Source organism: Staurois parvus, unplaced genomic scaffold (assembly GCF_062004578.1).
Source record: "Staurois parvus isolate SC_StPar_1 unplaced genomic scaffold, SC_StPar_1.0 ptg000085l, whole genome shotgun sequence".
Taxonomy (NCBI): Eukaryota; Metazoa; Chordata; class Amphibia; order Anura; family Ranidae; genus Staurois; species Staurois parvus.
Genome location: NW_028317881.1, coordinates 126,018 through 148,218, shown reverse-complemented (window position 1 = coordinate 148,218; position 22,201 = coordinate 126,018). Strand labels below are relative to the sequence as shown.

General features: G+C 41.1%; 1 protein-coding gene across 1 annotated transcript in view; it reads left to right on the top strand.

Moving 5' to 3' along the window:
- The first annotated feature begins 1,106 nt into the window (after positions 1-1,106).
- The window catches only part of CAMLG (calcium modulating ligand), a 39,334-nt gene continuing 18,239 nt past the window's right edge, over positions 1,107-22,201 (top strand). The window contains exons 1-2 of the mRNA XM_089669943.1: positions 1,107-1,350; positions 19,650-20,059. Coding sequence (XP_089526069.1) covers positions 1,203-1,350; positions 19,650-20,059 — 558 coding nt within the window. The 5' untranslated portion in view covers positions 1,107-1,202. The remainder of the gene's footprint in view (positions 1,351-19,649; positions 20,060-22,201) is intronic.

The window sequence follows — 22,201 nt, the reverse complement described above, 5'->3', positions numbered from 1 at the left end:
GGCCACGCACAGGGAGCGCGGCCTTTGTCTCCGGCTGGGCACTGAGCGCGGGAAGCCCAGTGCCCGCCGGGGGCACGCAAAAACCTCCCAGCAGCCCCCTGCCGGGATTTCCTGGCAGTGGGGGGTCATAGGTCTTCCGGCTGAATTGCTGGGGGAGCTGTGACCCTTGCCACAGCGGTCCCCTTCCCTCATCCCACACAACCTGCTTCAAGGCTCTGTACGGCGAGGGAGAGAAGGGAGTGAGCAGGCGGCACACGTGACAGAGGCATTATAGAAAAAAGATGCCAGTTTAAAGATACATCTCCTTACAGCGCCTAGCGTTAACACGTGTCTAGGTGTGTTCTGCCAAAACACTGCTGCTCCTGGACACACTGGCCCTGGTTTTTTTTCCTGCTGGTAAACACTACTGCTACAAAAAGCTTCCAAAAGTCTGTGTGCATGGACACATAGGATATCATGGAGGGCTGTTTCAAAGCTGTAAAAAAAAATGCCTGACACCTCTAAAAGTGTCTGCAAAAACACCCTTTGTGCATTCGGCCTTAGAGGGGGAGGAAAAAGGGTTATCTTTCTCACTGGCGATGGGCTTTGAAGAAAAAGCAATATTGATTACCTTTTCAGGGTCTGCATTTGAGCTACCTGGTCACTTCAGTGACCCCCCAGTATTATCCAGCACACTTCTGTAAGCAAAGGCTGTCAAGGACACACCCCCTGGAATGGTTCCATCACAGGGTTGCCACCTCATCCCTTTATAATCAAACACATATTGTTTCCACAGGTTCTGTGGCTGGTTAGTGTGTTAAACTCATAGTGCCTTATCTGCATTACACTAGCCTCAGAAACAGTGTAATTAATATGTTAGGTTTTAAAGGGATGAGGTGGCAACCCTACTCACAGTATAGGTTTTAGTACTAATGCAGAGTATGGTGGTTATGCATCACTTCAGGAGAAGCAGTCTATGCTTCAGTAAGGATCGAGGAGGCAGGAGCCAGACTGGGAAGAGGACAGAGAAATGCTTTGCTATATATGACGCAGCTAATATTTTACTGCGGTTCCCTTCCTTTACGTAATTGCCAACCACAAGATGGAGGATGCCAGACGCAGGCAGTGATGTCATCACTGTGAGCCGTCATTAAGCTGACAGAGGAGCTCATTGTGTAAATGATCGTACAGGGTGGAGAGGTGATCTAAGCTACTAGTACGGTATGGAGGGTCCGGACGGTACCGGAGACTTGTCTCCAGAGGGGATGTCAGCTTCCCAGCGGAGGGCAGAGATCCGGCGGAGGAAGCTGATGAGTAACTCGGAGGAGAGGATGAATAGGATCATGGGGATACATAAGCCGGCCAGCAGCGGTGAGCGCCTCATCAGATCATTAGTGTCATACAGGCAGCATGACATTTCTTAGTTCTAGTCCTATAGAAGGGATCATTAGGAGACAAATCAGTTCAGAGCAGCAGCCTCTGACGTGGATTTAATGACAGTGATATTGGACAAGAGGCTCAGTAATAACACCAGGCTCGCCTTATCTGGGTGGGTCAGGGATTGCTTTCCCTCACCTGCAACCTGTATTGCAATCCAAGTGAGTGGCTGCATGTGGTCCTGCTCTTGTAAATGCTATTACTTGTCCGCTTTGTTGTTTAAAGCGGAGCTCCACCCAAAAAGGGAGGTTCCACTTTAAGCCTTTGCCCCCCGCGCCCTGTTAAGGATTGGTACCTTTTGGGGACCTGAATTTGACAAGTACCCACTCCCACTGCGAGTGCCTAAGCGATTGGAAGCGGAAGTTGACACCTCCTCCCCGTAGTCTTTTGGAAAACATGCCAGGTTCCAGAAGACTACGGGGCCATTCATAAAGCACAGCACTTCTTGCGCATGCGCAGTGTGCACCCATCTGTGAAGCCGCAAGTGTCACAGCCTGTTGCCCCCACTAAAGATGTCGGCACCAGGGAGAAAAGACGGCCGGTGAAACCAGCGGTGGTTTGGACACCGCTGGACCAAGGGACTGGTAAGTGGCTGTATTTTAAAAGTCAGCAGCTACAGTTTTGTACCTGCTGATCTTTATTTTTTTCTTAGCTGAAACTCCGCTTTAACCACTTGCCCTCCGAAGGATTTACCCCCTTTCCTGACCAGGCCATTTTTTTGCGATACAGCGCTGCGTTATTTTAACTGACAATTGCGCGGTCATGGAATGCTGCACCCAAATAAAATTTATGTCCTTTTTATCCCACAAATAGAGCTTTCTTTTGGTGGTATTTGATCACCTCTTCATTTTTAATGTTTTGCTCTATAAACAAAAAAAAGACCGACAATTAAGGAAAAAAAAGAACAAAACAATATTTTTTACTTTTTGCTACAAATATATCCAATAAAAACATTTAAAACAAATGTCTTCATACATTTTGGCCAGTATGTATTCTGCTACATGTCTTTGCTAAAAAGAAATCACAATACTTGTAAATTAATTGGTTTACGTGAAAGTTGTAGCTTCTACTAATTCCATAGATACTGGAATTATCTTTTTTTTTTTTTTTTTTTATACTAGTAATGGTGGCGATCAGCGACTTATAGCTGGATTGCAGCAGGCATTCTGTCACTGGGTGGGAACTGACTGCTACTGACATCCCCAGTGACATTAATAGTGATCAGTGCTAATAAAAAGCTCTGACACTGTACTAATGAAACAGGGCAGGAAGGGGTTAACATTTGGGGCGATCAAAGGGTTAACTGTGTGATGTGTGTTTTTTACCATGTGGGCTGTTTTACTAGGGAGGTATGCTGCTTTGTATTTCTCTGCTGTGCAGAGAAATGCAAAGCAGCATGTTACTGCTGGCAGGAGAGAAACCTATGTTGTTTACAGTCAGGTCTTTCCCCAGTCAGGTTTGCATGGCAATCTCTGGGTACCAGCAGGGAATCTCTGGCCAGGACCTTGTGATTGACATGCCTAGCCGCTAATGGCAGCACACGGGTGCCCCATACCCGTAAGTGCAAATCACATGTATACGTGATTTTGCGCAGCCCTGCCGCCCTGTAGCAATAGTTCTACTATAGGGCAGCAGGCAAGTGGTTAACCGTTTTTCATAACATTTGGTGAATACTCTGGATAATCATGTGTTCAGTGCCGATGCGCATAGGTGTCACAAGAGCAAGGCTGTGTACAACCATTTACTTTAAAGTGGGACATTAGGTAGTATATAAAAATGATTGAACAGGCAGGATTTTTAATGCAGAAGAGGCATGCTTTGTCTCTTTTGCTTTAGCCACTTAGCCTGGGTTCACTTATATACGGTTTGGTACATTGCATGTGATTTGCACAGGAACTGCACCGCATTCCTGCGAAAATCACATGAAAATTGTGTGCTGTGCGATTGGAACGATACCTTTTTTTTTTTTTGTTCTAATCGCACCTCGCCCGCACCAAAAAAAGGTGCAGGACCCTTTTTTTTGGTCCACACTTGGATTGGACCGCGTGGGTATTCACACCTATGCAACCCGTTTCTGCACATCGCACTGCATTTTGTGGACCAATTCTGAGGTGTTGTTAACTTAACATACACATCCACAGCAGTTTGCATGAATGGGGTGCGATTCTGATGCGGTGCGGAATTCGCACAGAAAACACTGCGAATTCCACACTTCATCAGTGTGAACCCAGGCTTAAAGCGGAACTTTACCCATAACAACTTTGATAAAAAAATAATTTATTCTTTAGCCAGCAGCATTTATTCCACATTAATAATTATCCTACCAAAATCAGTGAGTGCTGTAAATTGCCTCCAGCATTGCTCCTGTTTCTTCTTGCTGAAATCTGCCATTTTGCTGAAGCCCAGAGCTCCTGAGCAGCAGTTAATCATAAAGCGAAACTAGACCCATCAATTTAATGGTTTCGGAGAACTGTCACATTTGCTGGTGTCCTCAACCAAACTCAAACCATCAAATGGCTGCTGTCATAATTGATCACATGTGCAACACCGTGGCAGTTGCAGGTCAAACAGAAGCAGTTTCCTTGGCTGTAAAGGATGTGAGGGTTTAATTCCGCTTCAATGCTGTCAGCAGATTGGTCTCTACAAATTTGGCAGTGCCTTTTAAAATAGAGAGCAACTGAGCAGGTGCAGAGCAGAGTAATACAATGGGGTTTATTTACTAAAGGTAAATATACTGTGCATTGTAAGGGTACCGCAAATGCCCCTGCAAGTGCACTTTAAAGGATAAGTTCACCTTTGAACATAAAGTATAACTGTATAATCCTCCTGTTCTCAGAATGTAAACTCTAAATAAAGCACACCACAATGGACAATAATGAGATATAATAATGTGGTGCTACACATATAGATAAAACATACCGGAAAGAACATATAAAATAATAGCTTATAATAAAATCTACATAAATAAATAGATACAAAAACCTCCCAAAAAATACCTAGGTGTATTATATGTGACTTTAAATCATAAAATAAATAAAACCATAAAATAATTGCCAATGAACCCAAAGATGATAATGGGAACTAGAAAAGCTACAATTTCTGGGGAAATTGTGTGAAGTGTTCTTTCCTCCACCAGTAGTCTACAACTGGAGTGGGCGGAGTAACTGGGTGGCGTGGCTTGAGTAACTGTCTGCTGCCTGCTCACTCACCTTGGTTCCTATGGCAACTCACTCTACAGCAAGGGTAGAGAAGAGCGGTTAATAACAAACTGCTCCAACTTGCTCACTTCACTGGCGGTTGCCATCTTCAAACGGTTGTAGTTTAAAAATTATAAATCCTACACTGAAGAGCTTTATATTGTGAGAATCACAAGACCCAGACCTACATTTTGATGCATAGTATGTCTCTGAAATATTAAAAATGAAGGCGCAGTTTAGAAATTGCTCTTCAAATTTGAGGTGGCTAGAGTGGAGTTTCAATGAATATCAATGGCCGGCGTGAGTTGCAAACAAATAGTCATATTGTGAAAACTATCAGGACTATGGCTTAGCCGTGGACATTTTTTAGTGGCAACAGGGATAGCTGAACATTTTGATATAAGATTTGTGTAGGGGGGCTTGAAAATGAGGGAGTGATGGCAGTTTAGAAATCATGTCCTGATTTTTCAGCGCACACTCTAGCTTTTGTCCGCTCCCACTCTAGTTTTGAACATTCCGCCATTCATTCCTATGGGACCAATTTCACCACAAAAACTCTGATATTTCGTGAACCATTCGGCGAAACGTTCCACAAAGTAATAGCACACCAATCGGGAACAATCCGCACGTTTCGGTATATTACTGTCTATGTAGTGTAAAAACTGTAGGAGGAGTTAGGGTGGTAAATTTGGCTATAATAATAAGAATATATATGTGCGATAACAGTAAGTGGTCTTGCCATGCAAGAACACTTAATAAACTCCCCACTTCTGTGCTAAATTGCACAAACAAGAAAATAGTGACAAATAATATGTGCCAAACTGATATAATCAGAAAGAAGAAAGAGACGTGAAATAATAAACCATATAAATCGGTGAAACTGAAAATATTGGTGATGAATGAAATCCCCCCCTGCTGTGCTAAATAGCACAAATAGACAAGTGATGTGCGGATATATCCACTGATATATGTGCCAACCTGGTATAATCCAGAAAATTACCAAAAAAAGAACACTCAAAGTGCCCATAGGTGAATAATACAGTGATTATAAGTGAAAAACCACAAATTTACCATAAATAAATATAAATCAACACAAACCAACTGATGTAAACTAAAGAAAAAATAAGAACCATTTAATAGTGATCCCAAATGGGGATAAAGAAAAATATAGTGACTAAGTGACACCAATATAAACTGTATATGGTGTAGAAAAGGAATATAGACTACACCGCCTGTAAATATAGGAAAGCAAAAAATACTAATGATATGTGACCCCAATAGTGGGGATAAGCACGTAAACCCGTGACAAAATCAATTAGGTGAGAAAAAATTATAGGCTGCACCTATGATGACCGGAGACTGCGGACGTAGGGCAGGGGATGACCGGAGACTGCGGACGTAGGGCAGGGGATGACCGGAGACTGCGGACCTTTGGGGAGGGAGGGGGAGCGGGTACCTGAATTTGACAGGTACCCGCTCCTACTTCCGTGGAGTTGTCCTCTCTTTAGTGTGAGCACCCGTCTGACAGCCGGGTGCCCACTGCACATGACCTATCATGTGTCCCAGAAGACACCGTACCATTCACAAAGCGCAGCACTTCTCGCGCATGCGCAGTGTGCACCGGTTGTCACAGCTGGGTGCTCACACTTAAGATGCCGGCACGGGAAGACTGTACAGCGCTGGATCGAGGAACAGGTAAGGTCCTGCTGCAGAGAAGAGACGAACGGCCTGCCCGGTATTCTGACATGGTGGCGGCGGCGGACATACCGGACCGGCCGCTCCATATTTGCTCCATAAGACGCACTGACATTTTCCCCCCTTTTTCTGGGGGGAAAAAAGTGCATCTTATGGAGCGAAAAATACGGTAACTCCAGAAGAATAAACTAAAGAGTCCAAAAATTAATTGAAAAATTAATATTGAAGGGTACTGAGAAAAATATTCTAAATAAGGAGGCCAGGTTTTTAGTACCAGATTGCTGTAGGATTCCAGTAATATACACAAACATAACCTACACCCACCAGGAAGACCTATTGTGAATGGGATCCAATCAGTAAGTGCTCGTTTGGGACAATATATAGATTCATTTTTCCATCCCTTAGTGAAAAATACCCAATCCTACCTCAGAGACGCAAAACATTTGATACAAATAATAGATGAGTTAAAGTTCGAATCCACTTCTATATTTTTAGCTAGCGCGGATGTATCCTCCCTATATGCTATTATAGGACATCAGGACGCTGTAGAGGCTACCTATTGGGGCCTTAATTGAGCAATCTACCATGGACACAAAGGAAATATATTATAGAATGTCTTGAATTCTGTTTACATCAGAATTATTTTTGGCATAAACATCAATTTATTTCGCCAAATCAAAAGGGTAGCTATGGGGGGGCACATTTTACCCCCAATGTTGTAAATTTATTCATGTCCTTCTGGGAAAAAGAAGCTATCTATGAACACCCCCCTGAGGGTCTGAAAATGTATGAGATATATAGATGATGTAATTATAGTTTGGGAGGGGAAGGAGGAAGATTTGCGTGCCTTTCTGAATAGGCTTAATTTTAACAGCAGGAATATTACGTTCTCTTGGAAACACGGTAATATACAAATTAATTTTCTGGACCTAATATTGATAAGGAAAGAGGAAGAAATAATAACCGAAAGTTTTATTAAAAGGGTATACAGAAATGGGTTTATACCTATAGACAATTGTCACTACCCTCCTTGGTTACTGAACATTTCCAAAGGGCAATGTGTCCATCTAAGAAGAAATTGCACTTTTGAAAGTGATTACAAAGATCAAGTAAAAAAGTAGGTGAAAGGTTTATAAAGAAAGGGTACCCACAGGAATCGATTAATGCGGCTATACAAGAGGTAGCTGATATGGTTAGGTCTACATTGATTAATAAGAGACAAGAGGGTAAATGGAAGGATGAATTACCTAGCATTTTAGATTTTAATGTACATTACAAAAAAGTTGAAAATATTTTTAAAAAACATCATCCCCTCATAAAAGCAGACAAAGTGTTAACAGATTTATTACCAGCTTACTCCAAATTTATATATAGAAGGGCCCCTACGTTGAGATTAAAATTAGCAAAAAATGTCCTGGATCCACCAAAGAAAAACAAATTAGTGACCTTTTTAGATGCTAAAGGTTTCTTTCCATGCAAAAATTGTTATGCATGTAAGTCTACCCAAGGATTAAATAAGAGAAGGAATTTGTTCATATTGAAAAGTAATGGAATAGAATTCCACATTAAAGAATTTATATTGTGAAGGACAGAGGGAGTTGTGTATGGCCTTCAGTGTTCGTGTAGTCTACAGTAGGGCTTGAAATTTCCACTCGCCTGCTCGCCAATGGCGAGTGGAAATTATGGTGGGGGCGAGTGTCCCCCAGGGCCATCTTGATGAGCAGACTCGGAGCTCAAGCCGGATCTGTCATTGGCACTGGGAGTCGTCAGACTGCTCAATCGCTGAGTGCAGTGAAAGCAAAGCAAGGAGTGTGTTCTGTGCTCTCTGCATCCCCCTAGAGTGCAGTAGCTGGATCTGTGAGTGAACAACGAAGTACTGCAACTTTTTATGGGGAGGGGTGTGTGTATGTGTACATGTACATGTGTGTATCTGTACATGTGTCTGTGTGTATGTACATGTATCTGTGTGTATGCATGTCTGTAAGTGCATGTGTGTGTATACATGTGTGTGTACATGTTTCTGTGTGTGTGTGTGTATATGTACGTGTGTGTGTGTGTGTGTGTGTGTGTGTGTGTGTGTGTACAGGTGTCTCTGTTTGTGTGTGTTTGTTGGTGGCGAGTAACTCTAGGGCCTGGCTAGTAGCTCAGGACTTGAAATTTTAAGCCCTGGTCTACAGTATGTAGGAAGGACGAAAAGACCACTATGGGTCAGTTTAAGGGAACACATTCAAAACATACGGAAAGGTTATCCCAAACATAGTGTGTCTAAACACTTTTTATTGCCATATTAGCCTCCCTGGCGGTATTCCCGAGTGTAGCTCGGGGTAAAGTTTCAGTACCACAAGCGGTAACCCCGAGCTACACTCTGGAATACCATGCAGCGCTTCTCCGCGATCCCTCGATCACTTACCTTGTTCTGCGCTCCCGCGATGTCCCTCCTGCAGTGTCCCCGGCAATGTAATCCGGCGGATGCCGGCATCTGTCTTCTGGGTTCCGTCCCCTGCGAGCGTCGGGACGTACGGGGGACAGAATGGCAGGAAATTTGAAAATGACAAAGTGACATTCACTAAAATCGCATAGTAAAACATTACTGTATCAAACCATTTCACATACATTTTGTCCCTAGTGCTTTGTCCTGTGCCCTGCCTGCATTTTTACTGTTCTTATTGCCTGGAAACTGAGAAATGTCCATAGCATCCAAAAAGCGTCCTTTTAGGTCAAAAGCGGTTTTAGACCAGTTAGAGAACAGCGATAGTAAATCAGAACCACTCGCAGAATTGAGTGATAATGATTCGTGGGGAAATTCGTCATCAGACACTGAAAACAATTTTGCAACTTTGCTCAGTGATGTGCGAACTTGGCGCTATATTTCAAATTTCAGTGTTTTTGGTTTGATTATATTATTGAATTACATTTATTATTATTTTTTATGATTATTTATTAAATTATAATTTATTATTTCGTGTTTCAAGTTTTATCATACTCGGGATGTTTACTAGACTCTTGTTCGGACAGATTTCGGTGAGTTATTCCTAAGAATTACAGGCCTACAATATAAAATGCCAAATTTCCATGCAAAATAATGGTACCGCTTTCAGCACCAAAAATCTGAAATTATCATACCGCCAGGGAGGTTAAAGACCCATCTTCCCTTTTATACTGGGTTATAGAGAAATACAATAAACATTGGAGAGGGAGTAACAAAATCCAAACATTGAGCCAAGCAGAGTCCAAGTGGATTTACCCTCTACAAACGCAGGTCCCGAGGGGTTTAAATTTGGAGTTTGACCTACACTGTTTTATAAATGATTTTTAGTATTTAGGTTTCTTATTTCTCCATATTAGGTTTCCTTGGATATATTTACATTTTGAAACATTGGTTTATATAAGAATAAGAGGTATACGTATAGCCAATTTATAACATGTATGATGGTTGCGATTTATGAGCCCAGGTTATGGGTGTTCTATACAAAGGTGATTATATAATTTTTATTTATGCGATCCAAACAGATTAACCGCTTATTTATAATTATTTATTTTCAGTCGTGTAGTTAAAATAATTTGAATAGATATGATCCCGTCTTGACTCCCTATTTTTGATATCTTAAGTATTCATATTTTTTTTAATATAATTTTTATTTGTATAGTTATTTTTAATATTTTTCTATCCAATATTGATAGTTTAATATTAATATTTTATTATTCAGTACACACTTCATTAATTAACATTGATATTTTATTTACATTTAATAATTTATTTACATTGAATTAATATTCCATCTTAATTGATGAGTGACCCATTTTGATTAAAGGTAATTTTAATAGTTATATTGTTTTTACCTGCCCATAATTTTTATTATATTTATTTAGATTTAGGGTATTTTTTCACTTGTAGTCCCATGTTTCATGCATCTAGGGATTCCAGCATAATGGCCGCTGTGATTTATAACTTAATTACCTAACATAATTACATATATTCAATTTATTTACTCTACATCTACATCTCAGTAAATAGAGTCCGGGACTTATTTATTTACATTCATATTGTTGTCAGTATATATAGCTTATCTCGTAACTAAATATCCTATTTCCCTCCATCATAGCAGAGGAATGAGTTCAGTGTGTCCTCTGCTATAGACTCCAGTAAAATGGCCACCGGGAGTCCACCTTTCCTCTAATTGATTGACAGATGGTTTCCCTATAAATGACAGCACCAGTCACCAATCACGATACCCTGGTGAAGTCACGTGGTAACGTGGCGTAATGCGTGGGATGTGGTGACGTAATTTCCGGTCGTGCTGACCCAACTTCCGGCGTGGACGCCATCTTGGGACTCCAATAAGCATCCATGTAAAGTACACCCATAGCATGTGGTTATGCACAAAGGCTTATGTTTGAATTTTAAAATGTGAGTGGGACTTTTATTATTTTAACGATTTAGTACAATAAAACTTTAATACACTATGGGAGCATCTTCCTTTCTCTTTCTGGCCGTATGAGGAGTGACCATTTCCGGGACATCTTTGAGGAGGCTGCTTACAGTACCTTTTTCCCACCAGTGAAGGGGGATTGACACTACGTTAGACCTTATATCTGCAGGAGGGGGTCCAGGTTCCCGATCGGTGTTGTATTTTTCTGAAAGGCGTTTTGTGGGGTCGCTTCATGGAGGTGAGGGGCCATTTCATAGTGTTGGACTCCCGTTATCCAGCTCTGCATATACATACAATTAAAGGACTACAGAACACCTCCACCATTTAGGTGGTTTTTGGACTTTTTAGTTTATTCTTCTGGAGTTACATTTACTTTATTTATGCATAATTGTGGAGGTTTTTTGATCTACTAATTGTGTCACGGATTCACGTGTACGCCATTCTTTATCCCTGTAATTGGGGTCACTTATCACTTCTTTTTTTTTTTTATAGGCGGTGCAGCCTATATTTTTTTCTCACCTAATTGATTATGTCATGGGTTCACCTGCTTATCCCCGCTATTGGGGTCACATATCATTAGTATTTTTTTAGATCAACTGTTGGAGCAATTGTTAGAAAATGGAAGAGGCTAAAGACGACTGTCAGTCTCCCTCGGACTGGGGCTCCATGCAAGATCTCACCTCGTGGGGTATCACTGATAAGAAAAGTGAGGAATCAGCCCAGAACTACAAGGGAGGAGCTGGTCAATGACATGAAGAGAGCTGGGACCACAGTTTCAAAGGTCACTGTCGGTAGAACAGTACGCCGTCATGGTTTCAAATCATGCATTGCACGGAAGGTTCCCCTGTTCAAGTCATCACATGTCCAGGCCCGTCTGAGAGCAAAGTAGAACTTTTTGGTCTAAACTTCACTCGTCGTGTTTGGAGGAAAAAGGATGAGTTGCATCCCAAGAACACCATCACTACTGTGAAGCATGGGGGTGGTAACAGCATGCTTTGGGGGTGCTTTTCTGCGAAAGGGACAGGACGACTGCACTGTATTAAGGAGAGGATGAATGGGGCCATTTATTGTGCGATTTTGAGCAACAGCCTCCTTCCCTCAGTCAATGCATTGAAGATGGGTCGTGGCTGGGTCTTCTAACATGACAACGACCCAAAGCACACAGCCAGGATAACCAAGGAGTGGCTCCATAAGAAGCATATCAAGGTTCTGGAGTGGCCTAGCCAGTCTCCAGACCTAAATCCAATAGAACATCTTTGGAGGGAGCTGAAACTCTGTGTTGCTCAGCGACAGCCCCGAAACCTGACAGATCTAGAGGATATCTGTGTGGAGGAGTGGGCCAAAATCCCTGTTGCAGTGTGTGCAAACCTGGTCAAGAACTACAGGAAACGTTTGACCCCTGTAATTGCAAACAAAGGCTTCTGTACCAAATGTTTTTTCTCAGGTGTTCAAATACTTATGTTCAGCAGTGCAAGACAAATTCTTTAAAAATCATACAATGTGATTTCCTGAATTTTTTTTTTTTTTTTTTTCAAATTCTGTCTCTGAGTGGGAATGCACCTACAATGTGAATTTCAGACCCCTCCATGATTTCTAAGTGGGAGAACCTGCAAAATCGCAGGGTGTTCAAATACTTCTGTTCCTCACTGTAAGCGCAGCACCACATTATTATATCTCACCTTTGGAACATGTTACATGTTCCACCTGTTTTTAGGGTGGAACATGTAACATATTCCTATAGCTGCAGCTGCGCCTGCTGCCCCCCTCCCTCTGACAGATAGTAAGGGGAGAGGTTTGAAAACCGCATGACCACATCATTCACGGACTTGGCAGCTGTGGGCTTGTAGTTTTTCAATGAAGCACCACAGCGCTGTGGAGCACTGTGGTAGTTCATTGAAGCTTCTCGGCAGAATATCTGCTTGACCGTACATACCGTACAGCAAGCAGATATACTGACCAGTGGTGTATTTTGGTTTTGTGCTGCCCTAGGCAAGACTAATATTCTGACAGGTCTGCAGGAGACGTGTATGACATCAGTGATCTACTGATCACTGGTGCAATGCTGTCCTGGCTCCTTTGGACAAAAATAATAAATGCACATTTTTTTTTTTACCTGCAAACAAATGTTCATTTATTATTTTCGTTCAAAAGGTGAACTTATTCTTTAAGTGCACTGCAAGTGTAGTTGCTTTAGATCTGAAAGGAAGCTCTGAAATGAGACGAAACTCTGCTGATTTCTTTCATCCAATCATAAGCAACCAAAAATGCAGTTTTTTTTATTATTATTATTTTATTTTTATTTTTTCTTGCATGTTCCTCTCAGATCTAGAGCAACTGAACTTTAAGTGCACAGCCTTTTTGTTTTTAGTAAATCAACCCCAGTGTATTACTGGGTTTAAGGGCCATTCCTCATTTACTTGCACGGAAATGGATGTACATTTCCATCTATTTTAGTCATGTGCTGGTATTTGTTGCCATACATTTTTGATGTTCGTTGACATGCATTTTAGCATGCGTTAACACGTACTGCATTTTCACAGGATACCCTGTGCATTATGTTGACATCCGCTTACATCCATTGCGTTGAGCAACATAGGTCAGCACAGCGTTCTGGTGGGAATAAGACACATTGGAAATTATTGTTTTTTCAGATGTCCTTGCTGTGAACTGCTTTTTACAGTTGCGCTAAAATGCAGATCAATGCACTGGTGTGAATTGGCCCTTACACCTTATAGGCACTTGTTTGTAATGTTTTACATAGCCATACCTGCAAAAGGGCCCATCCTGAAGTGATCTAGCAGGACTTAATTTTCTGACTAAAGTTCCACTTTAAGCTCCAGAAGGTTTTGTCCCCTTCATGACCAGGCCATTTTATGCTGTTTGGCACTGTTACTTAAACTGATAATTGTGGAGTCATGCAACTCTGAACCCTAAAGAAAATTATATAATTGTTTTTAACACAAATAGAGCTCTCTTATGGTGGTATTTGATCACCACTGGGGTTTTTATTATATAAACTAAAAAAGACCGAACATTTTATAAAAAAATATATATATATATATTTTTGCTTTCTGCTATAAAACATCCAATAAATTAAAAAAAAAATAATAATTTGTTCATACATTTAGGCCAAAATGTATTCTGCTACTTGTCTTTGGGGGGGGGGGGGGGGAATCCAGTTAGTATATATTCATTGGTTTGTGTGATAGAATTATAGCGCTTCTAACGATGGTATGTGTGTGTCTAAATATATATACCCGCACTGGAGTTTTTAATACATTTTTCTTTTTTTATACTAGTAATGGTGGCAATCAGCGACTTATAATGGGACTCTTAAAGTGTGGTGGGCAATCTGACACTAACTGATGCTGGGTGGGAACTAACGTCTCCAGTCACACTTATACAGTGATCAGTGCTAATATTATACACTGTTACTAATGGCACTGGCTGGGAAGGGGTTAACATTTAGGGGCAATCAAAGGGTTTACTGTGTGCTGTTTTTACTAGTCATTGTGCCGGTTTTTACATCCTACTTTGCAGGGAGAAAAAAAACCCAGCATATTGCTTCTGTCATTTGCTTAGCCGATCAGTGGGTTCCAGCCATAAATCATTGGCCTGAACCCGCTGATTGGCTTGTGCTGTAGCGAATGACAGCACAGCTGGGGCAATACACACGCCCCCTACCTGGAAGGGCCATACAATGTATGTGATCCAGCACAACAGGGCTGCTCTGCTGCAGTGTATCTGCGATAGGGAAAATTCAGCAATGCAAAAGCTGAAGGAATGCCCATGTATGTGCAGGAGTGATGTCATCCCCACACAGTCGATGAAAGTGACCAGCATGTGATACCCGAAAGCTGGAAAATTTCAGTGGCTGTCAGGGAGTTCCAGGTTGTTGCATCACTGGAGCCAATGTGAGTATAGTTCCGCGTTTAGTGCTTGCCCTTTTTAATGATGCCATTTTTTTTTCATTAGTGCTCCAAAATGCAAATATAGTCAATTATATGATTCTTGAACTACAAGCAGCTTTAGAAGACCCCACCCAGATTAATGCATCTCTGTATTCCCAAATAAACCCAACTTCCTGATGTGTACCCTGTTCTCTTTGTATTGCTTCCTTATTCTAAAATCCCTGGTGTTCCTTCCAGTCCCTCTGCTTTTCTATTAAAAACTACCATGGAAGGCAGGTGTGCATTGACCAGAATTCTGCTAAGTGTCTCTGTCTGTCTGTGTCTCTGTCTCTCTCTCTCCCCCCCCCCCCCCCCCACCTCTTATGCAGCTGAGAACAGAGGGTATGTGGTCACTTTTTAAAAAAGTGTATATAATATTTTTTTTATTTTCTATGCACAAATGTTTTACCTTTCATTTCTATTTTTAGCTGAATGGGTGTTTTTTTTTTTTTTTTTGTTTTTTTTTTTTTGTTTTTTGTTTTTTGTTTTACAAGGTCAAGGTTTATATATACTTTAATGTGTGTGGTACCTGAATTTGACTTAGTACCTGACGCTTTCAGTTCACTGTAGTACTCAAAGTAGAAGAGGAAGGGGCAGCACTGGGAGTCAGTTGAGTAAGCTTTAGACTACTTTTACACTGATCCATCGGAAAAAGCATTTTGCCACGGTTTTACCGCTCTGTTGCCTTGCTTTCAGTGTGTTTTTTGGGGGGTTTTTTAGGACGTTAAAACTGCACCACAAATGCTTCTTGGGTGCATTTTTGAGGCGTTTTCCATTGATTTCAGGCATTTTTGGTGCTTTTTTTTTTTTTTTTTTTTTTTTTTTTAAACTGCACAAACATGCTCCAAAAATGCTGCAAGCAGGATTTTTTACACTGCACTCGCAGTGCCCAGTAGGAAAATATACATAGAAAAGCAGCTTTTCTTGTGCTCCTTTTTTTTATATTTCTCAGTGTGAAAGCAACCTGATGCACATTTGTTGCCAAGGCACAGCCTCCTCAGTCTGCTGCTGCTCTGTCCCTGTCTATATGAATATGAACAGGGAGGAGTCAGCAGTGTATTCCTCAATTTTAAAGCGGTAGTAAACTCTAAAAATTGGGCCCCGGGTGGTTTAAGCCATAGTGTATTAGTATGCTCCGCATAATAGAAAATTATCACAGACTTGCCTTAAAAAGAATCCCTCCAACGAGGCGCTGTCACCTTTGTCCACTCTTCCATCTTCACTCAGTTTTCCTTCCAGGTTAGCACTATATGACCATTTGAATGTCCAGGCCGCGATGACAATGCTTCCACGAATGTACACGGGAGTCACGGTATGCTCATTGTGCAGACAGTTCAGAGCACGGTGTGCATGCGTCAGTGACGTCACCGGCTGCTTCAAGCGTGAATATCTCCTAAACTGGTTAGAAGACATTCACTGTACCTACAAATAAGCCTTACTATAGACTGGAAGTTTACTACCGCTTTAACAGAGAAAGTAGTAATATCCTCCTGTTTAAATTTCAGGACTTTTATGTATTTTATCTGAGTATTTAGGTGTTTTTTTAGTCTGGAGTTTAGTTTTAAACAGATGATTTTGTTCTAAGCTAAATCCTGTTTACGGTATAACTATCTTTTTTCATCTATCTCATTTGAAGACTCACAAGTCTTTTGGATAGCAGACCTCACAATGTATGCTTTAGTAGTTTAGATCAGGGGTCTCCAAATTTTCCAAGCAAAGGACCAGTTTACTGTCCTTCAAGCTTTGGGGAGGGGAGAACAGACTGTGGCCAGTGGGAGTAGAAAATGCCCCAGCATCCGTGCCCTCTCATTGGTTTTAATGGGAGGAATAGTGCCCCATTGTTGATATCATTGAAAAGAATAGTGCCCCATTGATTGCGTCAATAGAGCGAATGGTACGCCATTATTGGCATCAGTTGCTGAAATAGTGCCCCAAGGACCACATCTGGCCTCTGGGCCACAGATTGGAGACCACTGGTTTAGATCAGTGTTTCTAGCTTTATTAACCACTTGACTTCAGTGGATTTACCCCCCTTCCTGACCAGGCCATTTTTTGCAATACGGATCTGCATTACTTTAACTGATAATTGCTCGGTCATGCACCCAAATGAAATTTATGTCCTTTTTTCCCAAAAATAGAGCTTTTGCTTTGGTGGTATTTGATCTCCTCTGTGGGGTTTTTTTTTTTTTTTTTTTTTGCGCTATAAATAAAAAAAGACTGACAGTTTTGAAAAAAAAAACAATATGTTTTGACTTTTTGCTATAAAACGTATCCAGCAAAAAAAATTTTAAAAATCAAATTTCGTCATAAATTTAGGCCAAAATGTTTTCTGCTACATGTCTTTGCTAAAAAAAATAAATAAAAAATCCCAGTACATGTAAATGAATTGGTTTACGTGAAAGTAATAGCATCTATAAATGGCTGTATGTACTGGAATTTTTATTTTTTATAATAGTATGGGTGGTGATCAGTGACTTATAGTGGGACTGCGGCAGGCATTCTGACACTGGGTGGGAACTGGTTGACTGTCAGTGACATCCCCAGTAACACTAATACAGTGATCAGTGCTTATAAAAAAAGCACTGACACTGGGCAGGAAGGAGTTAACAACATCTGGGGCGATCAAAGGGTTAAATGTGTGCTGTGTGTTTTGCTGTGTTTTACTAGGGAGGCATGCTATTTTGTATTGCTCTGCTATGCAGAGCAATATAAAGCAGCATGCTGGAGCTGACTGGGGAGAGATCTGTATTATTTACATACAGACCTCTCCCCCGTCAGTGTTCCTCGGCGATCACCGGGTGCCGGCGGGGAATCTCTAGCCAGGACCCGGTGATTGACAGCTGTAGCCGCCAATGGTGGTGCGGGTAGGGAGCGTGAGCACCCCCTACCCGGAAATACAAAATTGCGTGTGTGTGTGTGTGTGTGTGTGTGTGTGTATGTATGTATGTATGTATGTATGTATGTATGTATGTATATATATATGTATGTGTGTGTGTGTGTATGTATGTATGTATGTATATATATATAAAATCACTGTAGCGGTAGTTCTGCTATAGGGTGGTCAGGAAGCGGTTAATGAATGTATGTATATATGGAATGATTACCAAGTGTCATTGGTTAGGATTATGTTTTATATATAATTTTAATATTTGCTAAAACTCCAAGATGTTCAGTGATTATAATGAGAATCAGAAAAATGTAAATAGCGTGAGCTGGAAAATAATGCATTACTGTGCAGAAGCTGCAGCCATCAAGTCATATCACACCCCCATGTGACGCATCTGAAAATAAACCGTACTGTTTTTGCCTGTGTTGTGTTGGAAGCCCCATTAAAATTAATGGGCTGCCTTAACACAATGCATCTTACATGCAACACAAAGCACGTTAAAGTGTATTTGTTAAAGCACAACAAAGTGGTGCCAAGATATAAAGCAGCCCTAGGGATTGAGGGTGTATTAGTGGATGGCGGCATTGCTGGACTTTCAAATCTTAAAGTGTTTGTAAATGCAAACACTAAATATCATTGCTATGCCTTCTGTTTCTAATAACAGGGATGCACAAATCCATGCCACTCGATGTCTGGGACATGCAGTTCCAGGCACCTGACAGGGTATTTTTTTTTTTTTTTGTTTTACATTTCGCCCTACGGCAGTCAATTGACTTCAATGCAAGAACGCACCCCATAGACTTCAATGCAAAAACTCCTGTCAATAGCAATCCTTTTATCCACTTATCTCCACATGCCAAGATACTCTATAATTTGCGAGTTTGGATGCACCACTACAAATTCACACAGGACCCTTTTCATAATGGCACTCAAAACACAATGCATGTGGATTACATCTGTGTGAACCACCTCAATAGGAGCACATAATATCTAGCCTATCATGCGAATCTGCTTTTGAAAACGCATCCAGAATCGCATATGAATTAGAGCGGCTCTATTAACTTGGCGTTTTTGGGATTGCGACAGAATCTCTGCAATTTTGCTGGCGATCGAAAAACGCAGGTTCAGGTGCAATTTTTTTTTTCAGTGGCACCTAAAATCCGCAGTTTTGCCGTGCTGCAAAACCACACTGCGTTTTAACTGCAATTGAAAATGACACCTGAACCTGCGTTTTGCGATTGTAGTGCTTTCTGAGAATGTGGGCAGAATCGCAGCAATTCTGCCGCAATCCCAAAACGCCCACGCATGAATGGAGCCTAACGGATCAGACACCAGAGCTTGAGTTGGCTGCTCAGCAGGTGATAGTACTGAGCACCCAAGTGTTTCCACGTGCAAGTGTAACCTGAAGGAATAATTGTGTTTTTGGGGGGTTTTTTTCTCATTGGGGCTGGCGCATTAAAAGAGCTTAACACTCCCCTTCCCTGACGAGCACCCAATCGGTGCTTGTCACACTGCAAGGTTTCTGCCCTCCCTGCTAGTCCCTGGGTGTGGTGCTGGAGACTGGCAGGGAGATGAGGAGGAGATAAACTTTTATTGTTTTTAACATTGTGCAGTTTAAGTTGCCATAAAGCCCCTTTCATTTTTTAAAGCCCTAAACATTCCTAAAAGCACCTCTGTCTAAATTAAAAAGAAAAAAAAAAACCTGCAACCATCCTTCTTTTTTTTAATATCACAAGTATATTGGGACCCTGATGTAGTCCCCTGGACAAGTAGTTGTTGTTAAAAAAAAATCCACAACCCTGTAATAACAGGTATTAGTAAGCCCTTTGTTTATTAGATTTGATTGTAACCTAAAAATACCTGTTGATCCTGCCAGCAGCTGGCTATTTCTGTGTAGGCATGATGCTGAAAACCACAGGATGCTTCTGACTTACAATTGCCATACTGTCTTCTTGCAAGCTCTTTTAATCTTTGTACTGGATGCTCTACTAATGCCAATTGAACTTCAGTTTGTTTGGTTAATGTTCGTTCAAAGCATTGCTAAGAAACTTTTTTTTTTTTTTTTTTCTTTCAGATGAACTTCGAATTGATAGACTTGATAAACCAAACTCTCTACCGTTACAGTCATCATTGTCTAAGAGAGGGACTGTATTTTCTGGTGATACTGGCACGTCAAGTGAGCACTCTTGTGGAGAAGGCATGGCAGCATATGTAGAGGACTTCAGCAAGAGTTCTGATTTTAGAAAAGATAGCAATGGACTCCGAAACCGAGCAGATGTAACTTCAGAGTCTACACCTAGAGGCTTGAACCAGTACTTAACAAGATTTGATGAAGCAATGAAACTTAGAAACCAGCTCAATAGTGAGAAGCCTGTTCCTGACAGTAGCAATGGAGTAGATGAAATGGACGCTTTCCGCATTTTTAGACTTGTGGGAAGTGCCATTCTTGCTGTGTTTATAAGAATGTCCGTGTGCAAATATTTGGTAAGTTTGTGATACTTCAACAAGTGCTGGATGCATCCAAAGGAACTCTGTAATGTGCTTGTTTTTTTTTTTCTTATGCTAGTCAGTGTTTTAATTTTTAATGTTACTTTTTCTTAATGTAAATCGATACATAGTCTGTAAAATCTCATATAAGCTTTATCATGCTAATGTAATGAAAAATTTCTTTCCAATCTTTTTAATTATGCATCTTATATTAAAATAATGCCTGGTGAACCTGTCAAGAAGGTTGTCACCTGAGCCCCTGATGAAGACTACAAGCAACCATGCCTACACACATTGTACAGCTATGGTCTACTGATGTCATTATCAGGAAGCCAGTCCAGGAAAAAGTTGTGCAGTCAGTGCTGGATCAAGTGCCTAATAAAGGCTGGGATAGGATCAGCAGTTCTGAGGTTAATAAAAAAAAAAAAAAGTGAGAAAGTAGTTTATGAAAAAATTGTCTTTTTTTTTTTTTTTTAAATACAGTGCTTTAGCAACCTAAATGTAATGTAGTTAGAGTTTAGATCTACATTAAAGTAGAACTATAGGCAAACCTGTTATTTTGAATAGAGCAAGGGAGGGTTTATAACCCCTGTCAATTTTTTTTTTTTTTTTTGCAATCTGTGTTGCATTGCATAGATTTACCTTCACTTCCTGCCCCATAGCCAAACAGGAAGTGAGAGGAAATCCTTGCAAAATAACGGAATTCCTTGGGGAACCCCAGGTCATCAGAACTAGTGGTCCCATTGAAAGATTTTCCCTCTATTACTTTTCTGGGGACAACCCAAAATTTGGGATTTTCTTTTACTTTCACTGATAATGGTAAACAGGACAAATAGAGAGGATGAATCTTCTTAACAGGGGCACAGACAGCAATAAAAACTGACAAGCATTCTAATCCCTCTGCACTCTGTCCAAACCTTAAAAAAAAAAATACTTTGAGATTTTAAAATATATCTTGTATGAAGAGAGAGAGAGATTAGTAGAAAGCCGAACATCGAGAAAGCAGCCTTGGTGTAAGAGAAGTGAAAGTGACTTCAGCCTGACTCCACCCAGGCCACTCCCTCTTATGCATTATGCCTCGCTCATAGGGCTTAGTCATAGGGGTCTAATATGGAATTCCTTATGGCTGAGTTTGAGAGAAACATTTTAACAGGTTTGATGAAGAGATGCTCCCAAATTCTACTTATTACCTACAGTACTGTGCAAAAGGCTTAGGCAAGTGTGAATAATTCTGTAAATTAACCACCTGCCAACTGCAGATAGCCGAATGACGGCTACACTGCGGCCGGCCAGTTCTGGGAGGGCGTCATGCGACATCTTCCCAGAACGCACTCTCCTGCGCGCCCCCTGGCGATCTCTGTGATAGCTGTGTCCTACGGACACAGCTGATCACGTGATGTGGTAAAAGGCCAATCACAGTGGCCTTTTACCACGCTGATCACCGGGAAATGCAATTGCTCGTTCTTGGCTGCACTTTCCTCACGCTGTCAGAGCGTGAGGAAAGTGCTGCCGAGAACCGGCAGTTGTCAGAGCAGGGATCGGCACCGATCATCAGGGCACTGATGATCAGTGCCCTGACGATCGGTGCCCAGCAGTGCCACCCAGCAGTGCTGCCAGTTAGTGCCCAGCAGTGATGCCAGTCAGTGCCACCTCTCAATGCCGCCTATCCGTGACATCTCATTAGTGCTGCCTATCAGTTCCCATCAGTGCCGCCTATTAGTGCCCATCAGTGCTGCCTCATCAACGCACATCAATGAAGGAGAAAAATTACTTGTCTGAAAAATGTTATAATAGAAACAAAGAAACTTTTTTTTTCTCACATTTTTTGCAATTTTTTTGTTTATAGCGCAAAAAGTAAAGTGCCCAGCGGCGATTAAATACCACCAAAAGAAAGCTCTATTTGTGAGAAAAAAATTTCATATGGGTACAATCTTGCTTGATTGTGCAATTATCATTCAAAATGCAACAGCACTGAAAACTGAAAATTGGCCTGGTAAAGAAGGGGGTATAAGTGCCTGGTAGGCAAGTGGTTAAGAGTGCTTTCAGAAATAGAAGTGTTAATATTTTATTTTTTAGAAATTTAACAAAATGGAAAGTAAACAGAAGAAAAATCCAAATCAAATCAATATTTGTTGTGAC